Source organism: Oenanthe melanoleuca, chromosome Z (assembly GCF_029582105.1).
Source record: "Oenanthe melanoleuca isolate GR-GAL-2019-014 chromosome Z, OMel1.0, whole genome shotgun sequence".
Lineage (NCBI taxonomy): Eukaryota > Metazoa > Chordata > Aves > Passeriformes > Muscicapidae > Oenanthe > Oenanthe melanoleuca.
The window spans coordinates 75,611,318-75,633,216 of NC_079362.1; the positions used below are offsets into that span (position 1 = coordinate 75,611,318).

Consider the following 21,899-nt stretch of genomic DNA (forward strand, 5'->3'; position numbering starts at 1 on the left):
TTACACATGAATCTCAATAATTTGAGTGATAAAAAGGGGAAATGAAACATTTCCCCTTCATGTTAAGAATCATAATTCTAAATAAAGCACATGAAGAGGATTTACTGTAAATACACAGTGACGAGCTCAGAAAGAACTTAATCTTGAGAATATTATAACACAGGGATGAGATCCTGGAGAAGCTTCATCCGGTTCTCTGAGAGTAAGAATTCAATGATCATCCACAGTCAAGAGGTGCCCATGAACTCCTTCATGAGGGCAAGAGGAGGGGCAGCACCATCCATGATCTCTGTGACCAGTGACTGGACCTGAGGAAATGACATGAAGTTCTGCAAGGCCAGGTTTAGGTGGGATTTCAGGAAAGGATTTTCCCCCAGAGGGTGCTGGCACTGCCCAGGCTCCCCAGGGAAGGCCAGAGCTCCAGGAGAGTTTGGACACTGCTCCCAGGGATGCACAGGGTGGGATTGTTGGGGTGTCTGTGCAGGGACAGGGGCTGGGCTGGATGATCCCTGTGGGTCCCTTCCAATTCAGATTATTCCCTGCTTGTATGATTCTAAGAAGGAAGAGGGAATTAGTTATTGGTTATTACAGAAGGCACTACTGATTATTAAATAAAAATCCTCCTGCAAAAATGTGGCAAAATGCATGTGGCAAATGTATCCAATGAGCAATGAAATCCCAGTAATCCTAATTACTACAATAATAGTAGAAAGAGAAAAACAGATACAGTATTAGATAAACATCTGGTTTGCTGCCCTAAGGCAGCTGGGTTGCCTGGAGTTTCTCTAATCCATATAAACAGTGCTAAATATCTCTACAGTTGTTAAAGTCACTGCACCCATGAAAACCCTTGGGAAACTGATAAGCATACTTCAATTGTTATACATCAGCTGTAGCAACACTTGCCTTGACCTGAATTTCCTGCTAGGCTAGGCAGACAGGTCGGAGTAACTGCCTGGCTTTCACAATTCTCACATGCCAGCAGAATGGCAAGAAGCTGTTGTAGATAAGGAATATTTGCCACTGGATATAGGATGAGAAAGAGAAAAGGCTGAAGTCTCTGCTCCTCTTCCAGTGCTATGGAGAGGTGTGTGCTGCCTCTGACAGGGCTCTCTCCAGTGAGATGCAGACATGCACATCAGAGCAAGTTGCAAGCTGTTCACAGCAGCCTGGAGGACTCATAGACTTCATTTCACCCCAATGTCGTGTTGGTTCTGTCAAATGATTGATAATTCAAACTCCACTGCCCCTGAGAGGCCAGGCAGCTTCCTCAGAGCTGCACCTCCCAAACTGGCAAGAACAGCCCCACACCAAGAGACCCAAGAAACATGGGTGATACTAACAGAGGAAGTTTAAGAATGAGATGCTGAATGCATGCATTTACCATGCAACAACAGGCCAGATGCAGCCACACCCCTTCTCAGAGAGCTGACAGATTTGCTGGAGTTCTCTAGAAACTACCTAATAAAGTTATTCCTCAACTAGGAAAAACACTCTGCCCAAATCCCAACACTGATTTCCCAAAAGTAACAATTCACACAGTGATTTACTTCTAAAATAAACTAACAAACAGAACACCAAGCCCTTTTTCTTTTTATGTTATATTTATTATTCTTTTGGGAGGCACAATGGAAATTCCACCTTCTGTTCTTTTCCCTTGCAGAACAGCAGGCTACAGGTTAATAGCCATCAATCTACAATCAATATATACTTCACAAAGTCTCTGATTACATTTTCACATTTCCTGATAATAGAAGAGGCACATGTGCCAGACAGTGACAGTGGCTGAAATAAGTTTAAGCAATACTTGCTTAAAAAGCTGCACTGACTGCTATTTTAAGGCAGGTTGGGTGAAAGTTTGACAGGCAATTTCCTCAGGAAATGAAAATAATTTTGCCTACAGAAATACATTGATTGAAAACAGGCTTTTAGAAAATACTTCATCAGTGTGAAATTATATTGATGCTGCACTTCCTTTAGTTAGAAAGACATCAATGAATCTTTTTTGTTCAGAATCCTGACTTCTCAGTTGTTCCTTTACCTTGCAGGAAAGGCAGGCAGCGATGCTCTGCTGTCACAGGAGGCAGGTTTCTCAGGGAATCAGCAGTTCAGGCCAGGCTGCAGTGGCCAGGACCCATCAGGCTGTGTTCTCAATGAGCACAGCAATGCCTTGCCCCCCACCGATGCACGCCGACCCGACTGCGTACTTCCCACCACGGCGCCTGCTCAGAAACAGCAACAGGGAAATGGTTACCTGCAGGAAACCACAGCAGCTCCTGTCCTGGTTTTATGAGAGGAAGCCACCTCTCAACTGGGTGTTACTGAAGATGATGTTTCAGAATGCACATACTTTTATTTTTCTAGTAAAATACCTGAAGTCTCAACTGATGTTGAAATATTTCTGAATAATGACTTTAGACATCATCTGACCAAACCCTGCCACAGGCAAGAACTTCTTCCACTAGACCCCACCTGAACATTTCTAGAGTGGCTTTTAAACTACCTGAACACTGCTGAGGTAGTTTTTAAATGCTAGGTTTCCTACAGCCACACTCCAAGAAACAATTTTCTGCCAGATGCAAATGATCTGAAGTTTCATGGCTGAGCACTAAGACAGTGTTGCAAGTACAACCAAAGAGACACAGTAATCTCTACCCTGAGGAAAAAGGAAAATTCAGATTTAAATGGTGCTAAACATATCAAGCAAGCCAGAAGAGCCAGAATTTCTGAAAATGGACTAAAGGAGAGAGAAGGTGACAACAAAGTCTTTTACAGCCCCTTCCAGTAGCTAAAGGGGACTGGAGAGGGACTTTGCACAAGTGACTGGAAGGACAGGGCAAGGAGGAATGGCTTCCACTGTCAGAGGACAGGGTTAGATGGGATACTGGGAAGGAAATCCTGGCTATGAAGATGGTGAGGCCCTGGCACAGGGTGTCCAGAGCAGTTGTGGCTCTTCCATCCCTGGCAGTGTCCAAGACCAGGTTGGATGGGGCTTGGAGCAACCTGGGATAGTGGAAGGTGTCCCTGCACATGGCAGGGGTGGAATGAGATGGTCTTTAGAGGTCCTTTGCAACCCAGACCATTCTAGGACTCCATGATTCTATGAAGTGCACCATGCTGAGAAGAGAACACTTTGCTAAAAGGCCATTTCCAAAAAAAGGAAACCCTCCCACAGGCTCCTGTGGGCTTGGATCAGATCTAGGTGAACTAAAGAATGCTGTCATGACAACAGGATGGAATGTGAGGCAAGTGCAGGATCTGCACTGCAGCACAGAGGTGGCAAATTTGTACAGAAAGCGGCACATTCCAGCCAGGAGAGCACACCACATGGTATCTGTGCTCGAAGTATCTGCAGGCATAACTCCACCAGCACTGCACCCACCCTGAGCAGCTCCTGTCTGCGTGCATACCTCAATTCATGCACCAGGTGAGCTGTGATCCGTGACCCTGAGGCCCCCAGAGGGTGGCCGATGGCGATGGCACCTCCGTTGACGTTGGTCTTCTCGGGGTCAAGGCCCAACACTTTTTCCACAGCCAGGTACTGAGGTGCAAATGCCTCATTTACCTAAAGCACCAGAGAAAGGGCAGAACTCTTACACCAGCTTTCAACAGCGTGCAAACAAGATTAAATGAGGTGAACTGGTCTCCAGGTCCTTTTGAGAAAAACATTAAAGGCCATGTTTGTAACAGCATGCTCAGCCAACACACATCTGTCAATCCAAACCAACTAAATTCAAACACTAAGCAAGAATGAGGTGTATTTTATAAAAAAAGGTACAATATGTTCAGTGGGTCCATGAAGAGCCTGCTGCTCTGACAGAAGAAGGCCCTGTTCACATGTATGACTAATTAAAAACAGGAGCAGCCCAGCCAGCGGAGTAAAACGTCATGTCACATGAGGATATTTTTGTTCCATGGAATGCAATCACACCATTTCCAGTTTCCACGTGTCTGGGATTTTTGTAGTGACTGTGCAGCAGAAACTGGATGGACAGAGGTCAGGCAGGTTCCTGACAGGCAAAAACACCTACATGGCATGAGTAGAATCTCTCTGCTAAAAAGATCAGGGGTAAAATCACTGCTCCTGTAAAAACATCTCACCTCTACCAAATCCATATCCTTCAGGGTCAGTCCTGCCTTCTTCAAAACTTCTGTAATTGCAGGTACAGGGCCTGTTTGGAAATTGTATGCAGTTAGTTAAATTTAAAAATTATTATTTTAAGTATTAGAAACTTGTTTTACATAGGAGAAATTCATAAAACCTCATGAGAGCCCCTCCCACGAACCTCTGTGCAGCCAATGAATTCTGGATATGGCACTCACCTGCTTTATTAGGCAGTAAGAGAACTCCTAAATCTCAAAACTACTTTGTCTCCTTGCCAGGGAAAGCTAAGAGTGTCACTACTGCTGCACACAGAGCTTTCAAGTCAAGAGAAGTGACAGTCCCCAGGCAAAAAAAAACACCTTCACAATGGTTGTGAGGCATTCTCCTCCCCAGTACTCTTGATTCTATTTATTCTTTTCTCACAACTTGCAGCTTCCAGGTAAACAACAAAGGAAAAATACAGGCTGCTCTAGAGTTTGCTGGTCATGTGCTTAGTTATGGGTATTGTTGTTTTGGCATTCTTAATATAACTGAGAATCTTCTAGCAAAATGCCAAACATTTAATTAGTTTATTCCAAACAATTTAATTAGTTTATTCCAAAAATTAAATGCTCCCTCAGAACCAGGTCTTGGACAACTGAAGAAAGTAAGATTTTGGTTTTCAGACTATTAAGAGTTTGGCAACAATACTGTTCTCTGGAAGAAAGCTGACTTATATAACCTAATATAATCCACTAAGGGAAATTAATCCCAGACACAGCTACCTAAGGAAACACACTCAAAGAGCATTTGGAAGGGTTAATCAAGCACGTGCTTGTAGGAGAAACAAACCCTGAGATGTTGGGTGGTGGCTGATCATTCAGTTCTAAAACACCAATACTAAATGCTATCACACCACCAAAAAATGGTGTTGAAACCACACAGCTCAAAGTATAAAAATATAAAAATAAGTAAATTACCGAAGAGAAAGATAAATTAAAAGAAGAAAGGGCCCAGCTCAGTGGAGTATCAGGGAGGCTCAGGCAGCTTAACACAAGACTCTAAGTGCATCTCATTAGGGAAGGATTTTAGTATGCCTGTTACGCATGAGAGTAATGGGAGGGTCTCACGTGGACAATACAAAGACCTCTAATGACAGCCAAGTAAACTTTTCCCCCTCTCTCTTTTTTTAAAATAATGAATTCTCTCACTGAACACTGTGAGACAGGACTCACTATCAGTATGTGAAAGGACAGTGGCCCAGACTGAGCTCCTGTTTGCCAGGTCTGCTGCTGTTCATGTTGATGAATCTCATCTGGTCTCTTTGAGCTGCTGGGGACAATCTGTGGTGTGAAGGAGTTGGGACACTAAGTGATCCTCCATATGATTTATGAAGTTTTTAAACAAGTTAGAAGAGTTGTCTGACCTAGAGAGAATGGGGCTGGTTTAGGGAGCACAATGCCAGCACAAAGTCCAGAAAAAAACCCCTCTCTCCAAGTTTGCTTTGAAGGCTGTGTCAGTCAGACAGTCTGACCAGGAAAACAAATCTGACAATGCCTCATTTGCATTTCTACTGACAAACTGAACCAGCCAACAACAGCTCCTCTGAACAGAACGACAAGAGAGGAAAAGCAATGCTGGGATACAATGCTGTCTGCAAACTAAAGTGAAGGGAAAAATCCTGTGGTGTCTGGATTGGCTTTGAGGGATTGTTTGCACTAAGAGACAGTTGATGAGGAAACAGAAAATATGGGACTAAAGCAACCAAGAAAGGGCTTGTTCTGCCAAGTAATACCTGAACAGATGGTAATATCCTGGGATCCAAGATGAAATATCCTGGGATCCAAGCAGCTTGAGCAACTGAGCAACTCAGTAACTGCTGAGAGGTGTTCACATAGCCACTACTCCATCAGCAAGAGGTGAGGCAGGCAACCCTTAGTTACATCGTGAGATTTAGAGCTTACAGGAAACCAAAGTGAATTTCAAGAGAAGATTGTTTTTAAAAAAAAGTTAAGAGTGTTTGCATTCTTGACTAAAAGACACAGTAAAAAGAGGGAAGAAAGAAGAGCCTGGGGGACTATGCTTGTACTATTAGTGTGGGTCAGACACTTTCAGCCAAACCAAGCAGCAAATCTGTCCCTCTGCACAACAGGGATGGACTGACACAGCGGGATGGACAGCAGGACACACAAACACCTTCAGAGCCACCAGCCTGAGCACAGTGAAGCATCCTTTCCTTTCCTTTAGAATGCCCATGGCAAGAACATTTTAATGCTGCTTGATGCTATAAAATGATGTGCTTTAGTGTAACTTACCAATGCCCATGATGGAAGGGTCACAGCCAGCTGAGTGATAGGCTACTACTCTTGCCAGAGGAGTGAGACTGTGCTTTTTAAGTGCTGATTCACTGGCAAGGATAACTGCACCTGCTCCATCACACACACCCTTGCAGTAAGAGAGAAGCATTCTTAGTGGGAAAATACAAAGAAACAAAAAAATCCTCACACTCTTTAAACTAAACCCCCAAAAAGGGCCTGAGTCTAAGGTACTATATTTAATAATGTTCATTCAAAACAACAAAAAACAGTCTTTCACTCTTCTGAGGATGGGGAAAGAAGCTTAAATATGGATAAATGTTTAATGAATTCCAATGTGTTATAAAAGAAAAATATGTCTTCCCTGCATTGGAAATATGATTCTGCTGACTTGCAAGAACATAATTAATAATGGATAATGTATGTGCTATTAATTATAAAAGATACTTTGCAGACACCCACACTTACTGTGGCTATGATCTATTTTAGGCATGAATTCAGACTGTATGCTCACAGCACTCCATCTGGCCCAAAGAACTTCAATCAATTAATTAAGGTAATGACTGTGAGAGGAACAGTCCATAATGACATGCTGCTAAGCACTGAGTGTATTCTGGATAAGACCAAAATGTGGTTTGGGGGAGAGAGGACATAGCTGTGGTACAAAGAGGAGCAGCAGCAGTATGCCCACTAACAAAATGTAGGTTTAAAACAAGTAAGTTCAGTAAAATGCTCCCCAAAGAAAGCAGAGTGTCTACACAGCCACTGCAGCCAACCAACTGCACAACTCAAGGCTGATGAAGAAATGTGCCTCACTGCAAGATCAGTGGCAACCCACAGAATCAAATTTTAGGACTTAGGAGCTGGCTGAAGGATCCCCTGGCACCCCAGGAGAGTCAGGTGGGGCATTTAGCTGCAGAATTAGAAGTCATTTTCGTCAGGAGACACCACTGAGAGCCAACTCGGTGAGAGATAAAAACAGTGGCAATAAATTTGGAGAACCATAGAGGGGACACGTGCCCAACCCAAGGCTCTGATGTACTCACTGAGGCATTCCCAGCCGTGACTGTTCCATCCTTTTTAAAGACACAGGGCAGTTTTGTCAGCTGCTCCATAGTGGTCTGGGGTTTGGGGTGCTCGTCCTTTTGCATGCTTTCTTTACCCTTTTTTGTCTTCACTTCAATTGGTGCCATCTCAGCATTAAAGTAGCCAGCATCGTTAGCTGCAATCACAAAGGAAAATAAAAGGACTTGATAAAGACATCAAGATGATTGCCCAGCATGACCAACAATCATATTTTCATGGGAACACAGCTTCTGCTCTACTTGAACAAAAAGTACAGGGAAAGCAATACTTATGCTTTATTTTGCTTACATATTGTTGGGATTTTTTGTGTTTTTTGTTATTTTAAGAAACTGGGCAAAAACTATACAAGTACACTCTCAAACTTCTCCAAAGTCTCAAATATTGAAACTTTATTTCAGGTTTAAACAGCTGAACTCCTTTTGATTTGGTTTTCTTGTGTAAACCACTAGGTTTGTTTTTAATATATATTCTCCTTTACTGCTGCTTTATTTTACAGCTCTGTGATTTCTCAGATGGCCGAGATGTAAATCTCACTCAGAGAGGAATGTGCAAAAAAACCTCTTGAGCCACCTTGTTTCTGTTGATAAGATACTGTATATCAATCAAAATCCCATCCAAGGTGTTTCTCCAAAGGCTCTTACTGTCAATCTAGGATCTCAGAATGGCATTCAGCTGCCTAAACAACCTATTACAATTCAAGATGCCTGAAAAAGCATCTGGCCATATCACCTAATATAACATGAGAGAAAAATTTAAAACTAAAGACACTGAAATTGTCAGATCTGATGTTGTTTAGCTACCTCCGGGCTTCTCAATATATTCCTCAAAACCTTTTTGTATCCTGATTACACACAGGGCTCTCTCTTTACTCTGGGGTAAGACGATCAGGTCCTACAGGCAGAAATAAAAACAGCAAGGTAAAATCCTAAAAAACAAGAAGCACAGTTTCTAGCAAAGGCTCCAGGAATGGCAGGAGTTAGGTAACAAGAAGAACAAGCAGTAAAGGTAATAAACGATGAAGAAAAGTTACAAAAAAATCTTCTACATCCACTGGAAAAAATACAAAATCTTCCTTCAAGAGTGCATCTGCTAAAATGCACCATCATTAGAATCTAACACCACGTTTAGACCTTTCCTTCTTATGTCCACCTTTGCCCTGCAATGCATGTTGAGTCCAAGGATGGCCACTGCACATTCTACTGATTGTTGGCCTAAACTTCACAGTGACTGAATCACAGAAACCCAGAATGGTTTGGGTGGGAAGGGACATTAAAGCCCATCCAATTCCATCCCCTACCATGGCAGGGACACCTTCCACTGTCCCAGGCTGCTCCAAGCCCTGTCCAATCCAGACTTGGGCACTGCCAGGGATCCAGGGGCAGCCACAGCTGCTCTGGGCACCCTGTGCCAGGGCCTGCCCACCCTCCCACCAGCAATTCCTTCCCAATATCCCATCCAGCCCTGCCCTCTGGCACTGGGAGCCATTGCCTGTGTCCTGTCCCTGCATGCCTTGTCCCCAGGCCCTGTGCAGCTCTCCTGGAGCCCCTTCAGGCCCTGGCAGGGGCTCTGAGCTCTCCCTGGAGCTTCTCTTGTGCAGCTGAGCACCCCCAGCTCTGCCAGCCTGGCTCCAGAGCAGAGGGGCTCTAGCCCTGCAGCACATCCTTCTTACATTGGAGGCCCCAAAGCTGAATGCCTCTGAATTATGGTTTTGGGCACGTAAACCACCCAGAGAATAGTTTAAAACACAGCTCCTATACAAACATCCCCCCTCCAGATTCCATGTGCTCTGACTGTTCAAGCATTCAAGAACAACATACAATTTGCAGAAGAAAGCAGAAGAATTTAGATGAATTACAGCACATACTGGCACACAAGAAGGATGTGGGTCACTGTGGAAGACTGCAGAGAAAAGAAAGGAGTGCAGTCACGCATGCCTGGGACAATGCTGCATCCCACCAGAGGGGCACCAACAAATGACATCCACCAACATGAATCCTGCCCTAGCATGAGCTGACCTGTGACTGGCCTGTGCTGTTTGCTGCCTCAACAGCTATAGAATGACCCTGAGGAAGGCACAGGAAGGCAGTGGAAAGGGACTCCAGCTACACCTGAGAGGTGCAACATCTCACTCAGTATACTTCCAAAGCCAACCCCTCTAAGAGTGCGTTATTTGTACCATGGGGCCAACAAAATCACGAATTACAGTATGCAAACAGAAGGACAAATTACACCAAGAGGCAGAGAAAACCTGAGAACGCTTTGAATCAATGCTAAAAAGCTGACTAGACTTGAAACTAGTGTTGCATAAACACTTCCACTACTTGATTTACTCACCAGCTTTGCACCTCTGCTGCGTTTTGAGCGCGTACCGGTCACAGTCCTCTCGGGAGATGCTGTATTTTGCAGCCAGGTTTTCAGCTGTCACTGCCATGGGTATTTTAACATGTGTGTCTGTTAGGGCTTCCCACAACGTGTCTTCCAGCTGCATGGAACATCAGAAGAAGAAACTTAAGAAGCACAGAAATAGTGTATTTATTACTGACAGTTTCTAATTGTTCAGCATTCTCTTGGAAACTAATGGCTCTTTGTAAAATTAATTCAGGCTACCTACAGATAATTTATTGATTTATTAGAATGAACACACTGAAAAACAGCGTGCAAGTTCTTGTGTGCAATTCCAGTTAATCTCCATCGTGCTCTAGTGCAATTCTTTCCCCTCACATGTGGCCCCAGGAGGCTTGAGGAAGGCTTTAAAAAAAGATTTGTAGTATTTCAGCGTATTTCACTTCTGTATGAATTATTTACTAGAGTCCTGTGAGAAAACACACGTGTCTGGTTTCCAAGAAGGAAATGCACAGCACTGTGAGAAGGCACAGCAGCCTACTGATTCTTTAGCTCTTTCTCTACTGTCAGGTGAAATCCCCTTACTAGAGTCAAAAGGTTTCTGTGGGTATAACATCTCAGGGAAGAAAATACCCAAGTCTACCTTCACTCAACCTGATAAAGACAAGCCCAGTCAGTTCAGATGGGTTTTGTTATCTCTGTCTGCAGTAAAGTTCTTCAAGATAAACCATTCATTCACCTGCCACTGTGTAATTCAGTTACCTTTATGGTAAGAAGCCAGTTGTACCTAAGTGCATCAGCAACTTTGTGAAGGTGCTGTCTGTAGGAACAGTGCCACACAAGAACAGAGCCAAGGACACATCATATTCACCATCTTCACAATGGAAATAGAGCGTGGGAAAAAAACCCAAAGGGGTGAAACACTGAAATATCCTAATTTTGCATTTTGATGTCAGTTATGACCCAAAGAGTGACATATTATCCATATATCCTTCTACATTTCCTACTGCATTCACTTAGGAATTATCTTTAGAAGGAAATGTAAAGATAACTTATTTGTCCATGGATTTAACTTCAATATTCCACCTCAAAACTGAGAGATGCTCACAGCTTGGAGGTATACATGTTCTTTACCAGTCTGTCTACCTATTGTCAGCATTACTGGCCTTGCCTAACTGTGTGCCTCTACTTCACAGACATTTTGTACATTGTACTTGCACAGGACGCACCAAGTGAACTAAATTTTGTGTCTAAGAGTTCATTGGTATGTTTAACATGGAACAGGAACTCAAAAATGGTTTTGAAAAAGCTGGAAAACATGCACGCTTCACAAAGTGGCCTGAACCTACTGTCTTGATACTGTCTGAATACTAGATAAATGCTTTAACACACAAAGTCTGGATCTATCCTCCAATAATTTCATTTGCAAGGATTTAGTGCCCACAATCCTGATATTGAACAATGCTTTTGAGAACAAAAACAGTACCTTGAGCTCTGCTCCTAATCTTGTTCCGAACCGAACCTTTCGAACCGCGTAAGGAGCCTGGCTCATGCTTTCAGCTCCGCCACACAGAACAACTTCTGACTCATTCAGGCAAATTTCCTGTTAACACAGTGAAACAAAACACATCTAGGGCTCAGCTTGCTGTTTGAGTAAGAAAGTAACAACTGTCTTAAAAGAAGAGGTTGTCACCTACAAAGCAACGAACTTAGAATGAATACAAACTTAGTCGTGTGTGTATATTGATGAAGGGTTTACCCTTCTGTTAAGGTTGGGGTTTGTCGCCTTCATGTCATGTCCCTTTTTCTTCCTTTCAGCAAAGAATGGTTGTATCCATGAAAGATGAAGAGAATATGGGTGTGCACACATGACAGAGCAGAGGAACAAAGACATTAGGTATCTGCATGCTTTTGCGGTTTCGTTCATAAATGGCTGCGCTGGTGGTTTTGAGCTCCCACTCTTCTCAAAAGAGAACAGAAATTACACTTCAAAGAGCCTGAAATAAGACATTATGATTCAAAAAAAATGGGACACAATTTTAGAAGACAATAGCTAGGTACCTGCCAAAATAAGTACCCAAAACACACTAATTCATCAATGGCAAAGCACACTAGACCTAAAAGCCTCAATTCTTAAATGCGCCATCAGAGCATTCAAAAATAGTGCTTCCTTAAACTGCTTCACTGAGTTTGGACTTTGAGGTTATTTATGAACTAGAATGAAAGAAAATTAAATTACTCCAGAGAAGCTGTGGCTGCCCCATCCCTGGAAGTGCCCAAGGCCAGGTTGGACAGGGCTTGGAGCAACCTGGGGTAGTGGAAGATGTTCCTGCCCATGGTAGAGGGGTGGAACTGGGTGATCTTTGATGTACCTTCAATGATTCTGTGATCTTGATATACATTTGAGATTTCTAGTTAATAACTTGTATGTAGCAGTAAGTGCAGATATGCTTTCTATAGTTACTAAAAACTTTGTGAGCATCTAAACAGCACTGGCTGCATCGATTAAATACCATTGATGTGAAGGACCTAACCACCATACTTTCAATAGAAGTGGTCACATTCTGCAGCAGATTTTTTCAGTGTGGACAAACACGAGTATGGCCTTTGCAAAAAGCATTAGGAAAAACAGCCAGGCGGATATTATTATGTATTACATTATTAATCTTAATTGTACATTTTTATTTCTAGAGGATCAGACCTAAAATAATTCTTTAGCCATGGAAAACCAAAAAAATCCCATAAAACCACCTGTCAGCTTGTTCAGGTACTCATAAAAGCAATGCATGAGCAAATGAAATAAAAATCCCTGTGCTCTGACTCAACGGTTTTGGCCAACTCCTAAAAGAGAAGTTGATTCTCTTCAGTCTTAAAAGAAGTGATACTATAAACTACATAGCCCATGAAAGGTTTGGATCTTTGAACAAAAGCACACCTAAAAAGCACAGATTGCTGCTTACACAGCTAGCCAGGTGAGAATACAAACAGTGATCGAGAGTCCAGTAATTCCAGTCTGTACCAACAGGATCATGAGATACAACTAATGCACAGCTGAGCTCCATTTCACCAGATAACACTTGCTGCACTCCTCATGTTAAACTAAAAATCCCTATAATACTTGGATTTTAAAAACTAACAAGGGCATTGTGATGGTTGAACTCCTGCAAAAAACTGCACAGGCCAATGGAAACCTCTAGCAAAAATCCATGTCAAGACTCATCCCAAACACAAAGGAATGTTTCTACATGTTAACAGCCTGCCAAAAGTTACAACAGAAATAGAGCTTTGTTACCTGACAGCCATTGGCAATGGACTGGAAGCCAGAGCCACAAAGCCTGTTGACAGTGAGGGCTGGGACAGAGATGGGAACTCCCACACGCAAACCAACGTGTCTTGCAATGTAGATGGCATCTGAGGAGCTCTGCAGGCACAACAGGCAAGAGGTTTTGTCACACTCTCATTGATTTGGAAAGCAAACGAAGTCTTGATGGAAAGTCAGAATTATGTAATTGCATCCCTGAGAGAAGACAGTGTATGTTCAGCAGAAATCCCACCACTCACCAGAAGTACTTTGATTCAGTTCAAGACACCATCCTACAGGATCTGAAAGTGTTACTGTCCCAATACGCATTTTAAAGAAAGTGTGTGTTAAGTCAGCAACTTTTGGTATTCCTTTATCCCTTACTTTCAAAACAGCACCCACACAGCAGGCTGACACAAGGGCAGATCCACCCTGCAGAGCTACAATTACTTTAAGGTAAATTAATATTGCCCACACTAACAGGGGAAGGCCTCCCAAAACCAGAGAGAACATCTGTGCTCTTGGGGAATATGCCCCAAGATAAAATGTGTTACAAAGACGAAGTTCTGTGCACAGTGCTAAAATACTAATGCAAGTTCTGAAAAAAAAAAAAAAAATTAATCAAGCCACTTCTGCTGAAGAAAAAGAGTTTGAAATAGCCATACACTCACTGTTAATTAAACTTAATCAAGCAATATCAATAAACCAGAAATTAAAAAAAAAATAAATCTACCAGGATGGGGAAGTATGATAAAAAGGAAAAGACAAGTACTTTCAAAATTAAAAGAAACTGTATCAGAAAATTGCTATTTTTTATGTGAAAACACTACAAGAGATCTGAGTGCAGTAATTCTTTCCTTGGCCACAAACAGCTCCTGCAAAATTGAAAAGCTGAATAAAAGAAGCTGAGATGGTTGCTGTAGGAGACAGAAAAATTTAAAGCTACTCTTTTGGCTGAAAATCCAAAGGAGGAATACTGCCTGTTACTTCTCAGCCACTTGCTTCTTCTGCATCCTTGAAACATGCAGTGCAAAATAAAAGTCCCCACCCTTAATAGTAATGGTGAAACCAGAATACAAAGCAAAAAAACCCCAAAAAAACTAGGAATGTTCTTCATTGTCTTGCCTGAAACAAAGATCCTTATTTGTATTTGTGGGTAACTGCAGTTTTGCAATGCATACAACAGCATCCTCCTCACAAGCTCTTTGGAAAAGACAAGATTGTCCAAATGTCTCTGCCAATCAAGGTATGTATCCTTCCAGCTCAAAGGAAACTGGATTTTCTTCTCAGGAAACAGAAGATTCCTGCTAGAGCTATTGAAGTGGCATATATATTTCTGGTGGGAGGATGAATTTTTTTATTAGGGAATGTTTTTCCTCTTAAGCTTAAGCTTTTCCTTTCCACTTAAGCATTCACTCAAAAAAAAAAAAAATTCTATAGGAAACACAAGAGAAAAAAACACAAGAGAAATGGACTCAAATCACTCACAGGCTTGACATAGGAAGGGATTTATGCAACTCAGTGAAAAACCACTGACCACTGAGACACAGCTTGAGCCACTGAAACAGGGGAAACATACCTGGCATTAGCAATTATCCAGTTAATTGACACATACTTTTAGGAGGTCAACTCGTCCTGGTTTAAGCTACCTCTGCCACTAAAAAAAGCAAGCTAAGCCTTGTTCCCAACAGTACCACAAATCACACAGGACACCTCCCTCAAACACGAGCAGGAAACACTAGACTGCCAGTTGCCACTGACCCCTTTCCCTTCCACCCCGTGAGCTGCCAGCCAGAGGCAGCTGTCTACAGGGCCTGTCCTGGTTTGAAGGACAGGTGTCTGCCAATAAAGGTGGAAGCTTCTCTTTGAAATGGAGAACGTAAACCCCTTCCCTCCAAATTATTATTAAAATTTTGTAATTAAGGGGCTCTCAGGCAAAGAGATGGGAATTAGGAATAACAGTTCTTCACCAGGAAAATTAAAATAAAAATGCAGTATTGCAAAGAACAATCCCAGCCCTGCCAGAGTCAGAATCCAAGCTGACACCCGTCAGTCAGTCAGGGTGTTCGCACAGTCCCATTCAATGGTGGCTGCATCCTCCTGCAGTGGCAGATGTGGTTCAGCTGGAGCAGTGCTCCTGGAGAAGGTGCAGTTTTCCTCTGAAGGTCCAGGGATGATGTGGAAAGGTCTGGTTTTCCTCTGGAATCCAGTGGAAAGAAGGTAACTTGCTGTCTAAAATTTCAGTTTTTACCTAGGTAGGAAATGTTTGGCTCCTCCCCCTGGGTGGAGCATCTCCCAATGGGATGATGGAATTTTATCAATCATACAGTGGGACTGAATGGCCCAGCAGCAGATGATATTTAACTGTAGGGAAGATGGGTTTTGGAAAAGATAAAGATGATTGCCCCTGCCCCACCTAGTCTTAAATATGGCCCATTAGCAGATAATATGTGCCAGGAGATGAGTCACTGCCCCACTCCAACAGATGGTGACAGAATGCACATTTCTGGCCACACCTGTATTGCAACCCAAGACAGGCCACACCCAGGGTGCCTAAAACAGCCCCCAAACAGCAAATTTTCAGGCTACCAACCTGCATGACGTTGCCCACGACGACGCTGTCGATGATCTCGGCAGGGACCTTGCCCGCGGCCAGCGCGGCTCGGGCGGCATGTTCCGTCAGGTCGGTGGCCGAGAAATCCTTCAGCAATCCCCCGTATGTCCCAAAGGGAGTGCGCTTGGCTGCCACGATGAACACACCTGGAGAAGGGGGCAGAAACAACCCACAGGTCAACACAACTGCAGCAAGGGACATGGCACTTAGTGCCATGTTATAGCCTATACTCTGAGTCGAGTTGTTAGGACATAGGTTGGACTCGATGACCTTGGAGGTCTCTTCCAACCTCAGTATTCTGTGATTCTGTGAAGGGCAGAAACCAGCCACAGGTGAACACAACTGCAGAAGGGGCAGAAATGACCCACAGGTTAACACGCCTGCACTGCTGAATCCCAGAAACCTGGGAGCTTTGAGCTTTCTCTGCTGTCTGGCACTGACCCCCTGGAGAACACTGCTTTTGAGTTAGGGTCTTGGAGAGGGATTCCAAATTTGAGTGATGCAGTTAAAATCACTGGTGTGCAGTTTGAATAAAAGTGTGTGATTTCATATGGTGAAGGGTTTTGAAACTGAAGGTTATCGAATATACTAATGGGTATGAGACATGATGGAGGGTTTGGGGTGTTGTCTCTTTCTGTCTTCTTCCTTCTTCTTCATGATTCCAGGTAGGAGTTTTGGTTGGATAGTTAGTACTGCACTGCAGGTCACAGGAGTTTGGCTATTGGGTCAAAAATATAAATAATATATGTGTTAGTTCTTTATTGGACTTTTTAGCTTTCAAGGACCTTGTATCCATTTTGCTCACTTTTAGCTGGTAGCTAGAAGTGCTGCAGAACTCCCTGTACTTTAGATAAGCTTTAATAAACAACCAAGTCCAAACACGAGAGAATTCATCTCCTTCGTGCTTTTATTTCTGACTCTGAGTGAAGACAGAAGGAAATTAAGACAAGCCACTAATTAAGTGGTGCAGTTAACCCTTTCACACTGCAGCAGGGGCAGAAATTTTCCACAGGCACAGCACCTCACACACAGGAGAGCTCCAAGCCAGCCTCTGGTGGGTAACATCCTAAATTCACATTTGAAATTATAGACAACATGAACACAAGAAGTTCACAATAAATAATGTGCTTTAGACAGGGAAGGCATGGAGAACTAACGGTCAGAAAGAAAAGCTGGGCAGATTCTGGAAATATCCCTCTTTCCACAGTGAGGTTAGAAAACAAAGTAAGGTTGGATACAAATTGTGGAGTCGGAGCAGGCTGCCACGTACATCAGTCATTACTGGTAGTGCACTACAGGCATGCCAGTAACATCTAGGAAGTCCTGTAGCATACACTTGAGAAAAAATCAGATGAGGAACAGGGCTTTTAGCAGAGGCCATTCCCTCATCCTAGAAAAATCAGCAGATTTTTGGTTTATATGCGGAAACAGTTTTCACAAAAAAACCCAGAAAAACCAAACCAAACAATAAAGCACAAATCCCCCCACCACCACTTCTTATATGCATTTCAACTTTGAGTACTTCAGCTTAAAAGGAAAAACATTCCCTAGTCAAAAAATTCATGCTCCCAATAGAATGAATGCCACCTCAACTGCTTTAGAATGAATCCTCTGGTTCCTGAGAAGAAAATCCAGTTTTTACAAGACAAGAGGCCATGTGCAAGGACATGTGTACAAATGCACGGGCCAGGAGCAGTTGATACAAATTCCAGCTCGGGAGAAGCCATCTCTGAAGCAAAGCAAACATCTCCTGGCTCCCTGTCACACTGGCTCTCTGCTCCCACGTGCAGAAAAACAAGTGGGAGGCAGGCTGTGAACTTTCCCCCAGTTGAACCATATCCCTCACAGCCCCTGCTTCCACAGCTCCCATCAAACACCCAGCTATTTTAGGTAACACTGCAGGGACATATGCAGATGCAAGACAGACAAATGAAAATGCCTGCTCATTAAGCTGCTCATGAGCACTGATTTCAGGTCACCTGATCCACATTACTTGGCTTTTTTTGCCAGAGAGAGGGTGCTCCTCCGTCTCGTATGTGTTTGCACCCCAGGCTGCATGACTGCTAGATAAGGACATTCCAAAGTGGTGAAGGTCAAGGTATCTCACCGACAAGGATTTAAACACAGTAGAGAGATCTAAAATGTGCAGGGAGGATGCTCAGACTCCTATCAAAGAATGCTCTGGGTTGGAAAGGACTTCAAGGATCATCCAGTGACACCTCTGCCATGTGCAGGGACACCTTCCACAATCCCAGGCCACTCCATGCCCTGTCCAGCCTGGCCTGGACACTGACAGGGATCCAGGGGCAGCCACAGCTGCTCTGGGCACCCTGTGCCAGTGGCTCACCTCATGGCAAAGAATTTCTTTCCAACAGCCAATCTAAATCTTCCCTCCTTGGCATATCTTTCCTGCAACAAATCATACTTTGACACTCACATTCTTCACCACTCCTCCTGCCCACTGACTCCCTGCCTCCTCCAAACTGTGCCAACCCTAACTGATTACAAAGCTTTGCTGCAGACCAGCCTGGGGACCCGACCAAGCTAAAAGAACTCCTCCTCCTCCCTTTTGGCCAGGTTGTCAGTTATCCACATTGTTTGTTCAGTCACATGCACCGTGGCGTTGCCTCATGAACAGTCCAGGGCCGAGGATGAAACTTTGCCCTCAAACATTCCTTTCACATCAACACCCCTCTCTCTTTCACTGAGGTTGCTCACTGCTGCTCACTTCCCAACAGCACCGTGGGGCCAATAAACCAGGGCAGGTCACACAACAGAGGCAGCTGAACACTAACCCAGACTCAGCAGAAAACGAGGGCCTCATTTTCACTTGAGTTCTGTGCCTGAGTTCACGTTCTGACTGCTCAACTAAACAATAACTCAAGATTCAGAGAGAAGGCTGGACTAAACCAGTAAGAGAAGATGAAGCAGAAGCAGCATAGTCTGTGTTATGTTGAATTAACCTGGACACAGACACTCCCCTAGGGTAAATAACTCCAGAGCCTGCCAAATTTTGCTGGAGAGGCACCTACAAATGCTACCCCATCCACAGAATTTCAGGAGAGGCAAAAAGGGGTGGGCTCAAGTCCTGAGTGAAAAAAGACTCTTAGTCCTTTTACAGCTCTTCCTAAATTTCCACTAATTAGTTCTGTCTTACATTATCACAGAAAGACTCAAAAGTCTCTCCAGTTTTCCAGGGTGATAAACATCAAATGAGAGCAGAACAGTACCAAATGGATAGAGATCTGAAAAGTTTTGGGGCAAGAAAGCCAAGATCACTCAGAATCCTTAAAAGACACTATATTTGAGATATCTTTTAAACTGGTTTTGTTCACCACTTACTGCCAAACAGGGAACTGAAACACTATTTAATTATCCAATATATCTCAAATGCACTTGGTATGAAAATAATTGTTCATCAGATCCCATTTTGAAAGCCTAGAAGCCAATCAATAACTTAAAAAAGGAAGTTAAGAAGCAAGAACAGTACATGAAAGTGTTGTGGATTAAGATGAGAGAAAATCCTGCAGTGGGCATAGAGAACTAAAATCAAACAACTATGGGCAAGGTGCCCTCTCTGTCATCCAGCTCAGCAAAACCATCAGAATTAATAAAATGCTGACTGCACAGGCTTTAGCACTGCAATCTCACACCATGACTGACACGTATGTTATTATTTAGGTACAGTCTGTCAAACAGATAAAAAGCCCTTATTACAATAAATTTTAATTTTGTTTTCACACAAGAGCAGGCCTTAAAAGGTGGATTTACCTAATTTTTAAGAGTCATAGAATTTAAACAATGCAGAGCATAAATTAGTTCTTTTGCACCAAACACTTTCAGGAACTGTGGTGATTTAAGGAATTTATCCTGCACTGTCAGTGCTAACACAGGCAGGGCCTGGATGTGACAAACTGCCAGTCACTGTCATTTCAGGTGTCACTTACAGTCACTGCGTGTAAACAGAGAATCACAGAATCACCTGAATTGTAAAAAACCTCTGAGGCCACGGAGTCCAACCATTCCCCAGCACTGCCCAGGCCACAAGTCCCCAAGTGCCACATCCACATGGCTTTTGAACCCCTCCAGGAGTGGGAATTCCACCACTGCCCTGGGGCAGCTGTGCTAGGGCTGGACAGCCCTTTCCACGGAGAAATAGTTCCTGACTCAAATTCCCAGTTCCATGACAGACCCACACCCCTTGCTATGCATCTGTCTGCAGGGAGCCAAACACTAAATTACTGCACAAAACAATGCTGGAAAAAGAGGCTGTGACTGACACACCCCGACCTTCTCCTCACCCTCTGCACCCCCTCCCCACCCTGTCCTCCCCATTCCCACCCTCTGAACCCCACTCCCACACCCTGACCACATTCCCACCTTCTATACCACATTCCCACCTTCTATACCCCATTCTCACCCCCTGACCACATTCCCACCCTCTGAACCCCATTTTCACGCTGTGACCTCATTCCCACTCTCTGTACCCCATTCCCACTCTCTGTACCCCATTCCCACCCTCTCACCACATTTCAACTCTCTGAACCCCATTCCCACCCCTGACCACATTCCCACTCTCTGTACCCCATTCCCACTCTCTCTGAACCCCATTCCCACTCTCTGAACCCATTCTCACCCCCGACCACACTCCCACTCTCTGAACCCCTCTCTGAACCCCATTCTCACCCCCGACCACACTCCCACTCTCTGAACCCCATTCTCACCCCCGACCACACTCCCACTCTCTGAACCCCATTCCCACTCTCTGAACCCATTCCACCCCTGACCACATTCCCACTCTCTGTACCCCATTCCCACTCTCTGAACCCCATTCCCACTCTCTGAACCCCATTCCCACTCTCTGAACCCCATTCTCACCCCCGACCACATTCCCACTCTCTGACCCCATTCCCACTCTCTGAACCCATTCCACCCCCGACCACATTCCCTCTCTGTACCCCATTCCCACTCTCTGTACCCCATTCCCACTCTCTGAACCCCATTCCCACTCTCTGAACCCATTCCACCCCCGACCACATTCCCACTCTCTGTACCCCATTCCCACTCTCTGAACCCCATTCCCACTCTCAACCCATTCCCACTCTCTGAACCCATTCCACCCCCGACCACATTCCCACTCTCTGTACCCCATTCCCACTCTCTGAACCCCATTCCCACTCTCTGTACCCCATTCCCACTCTCTGTACCCCATTCCCACCCTCTCTGAACCCCATTCCCACTCTCTGAACCCCATTCTCACCCCCGACCACATTCCCACTCTCTGACCCCATTCCCACTCTCTGAACCCATTCCACCCCCGACCACATTCCCACTCTCTAAACCCCATTCTCACCCCCTAATCCCACTCCCACCCTCCGAGCCCCCTCCCCACTCTACGACGACGATTCCCACCCTCTCTCCCCATTCAGCCCGGTGTTTTTTTGGAAATTCCTAACCACTTCCAGTGCCGTGCAGGGGAATCCCCCGTGAGGCACGGGATCGGCTCCGCTTTGTAATTCCTGCGGGCCCCACGACCTGCCCGGCCTCAGGGGCCCCTACAGCGTCCAAGCCGTGCCCGCCCGCCCTCAGGGTGCCCCGCCGCCCCTCAGGGAGCCAGGGATCGGCGGGGGAACGGGATCCTCACCCCTCAGCAGCGCCATGGCCCCGGCCGAGTGCCGCGCCCGCCCGCCGCCCGCACATTCGCCACGCTGGGGGCGGAGGGGACCGTTTACTTAAAGTTAATTTCTACGCGTAGTTTTAGCTTTATTGTTTAATTTGTTTTAAATGCGTGGCGGGGGGGTTGTTTGGGTTTTTTGTTTGTTTTATTTTTTTAAATTTTCTTCTGCTTGGTTCGATTTTTTTTTTTCCCGTGCGGTTTTGACGAATCGGCGGCGGGGGCTGGCGGTGATCTCTGAGGGGAGAGGCTCCCCCAGCCTCTCGACTCACAGGTAATTGCAGCGTTACGGTTAACTACAGATAATAATGGAATCGCTTCCGTTGGAAAGGACCTCCCAGAGCACCCAGACCAAAGCTGTCAGCCGATCCCCACCGTGTCACCAGCCCAGAACCCTCAGTACCTTGCTGGAACAGCCCCAGGGATGGGGACTCCAAACCTCCCTGGGCACTCCCAAGGCCTGACCACCCTTTCCATGGGGA

The 21,899-nt window shown here is 44.6% G+C and overlaps 1 protein-coding gene across 1 annotated transcript; it reads right to left on the reverse strand.

Annotated features, from left to right (window-relative positions):
* Nucleotides 1-1,583: 1,583 nt before the first annotated feature.
* On the reverse strand, nucleotides 1,584-21,460 carry ACAA2 (acetyl-CoA acyltransferase 2). Its single transcript, XM_056514134.1, has 10 exons — nucleotides 21,388-21,460; nucleotides 15,723-15,889; nucleotides 13,121-13,249; nucleotides 11,315-11,431; nucleotides 9,820-9,967; nucleotides 7,446-7,621; nucleotides 6,400-6,529; nucleotides 4,102-4,172; nucleotides 3,411-3,565; nucleotides 1,584-2,222 (listed from the first exon to the last, which is right to left on the reverse strand). Exons 1-10 carry the CDS (start codon nucleotides 21,401-21,403, stop codon nucleotides 2,138-2,140), a joined length of 1,194 nt encoding a protein of 397 aa, XP_056370109.1. The 5' UTR covers nucleotides 21,404-21,460; the 3' UTR covers nucleotides 1,584-2,137.
* Nucleotides 21,461-21,899: the final 439 nt, after the last annotated feature.

Bases quoted from the DNA above. Each gene is read 5' to 3' on its own strand.
- ACAA2 (XM_056514134.1), bottom strand. The intron at 11,432-13,120 runs GTAACAAAGCTC...CTGTGTTAACAG, and splicing joins CCATTGCCAATGGCTGTCAG to GAAATTTGCCTGAATGAGTC. The intron at 2,223-3,410 runs GTATGCACGCAG...GTTTCTGAGCAG, and splicing joins CACCTGGTGCATGAATTGAG to GCGCCGTGGTGGGAAGTACG.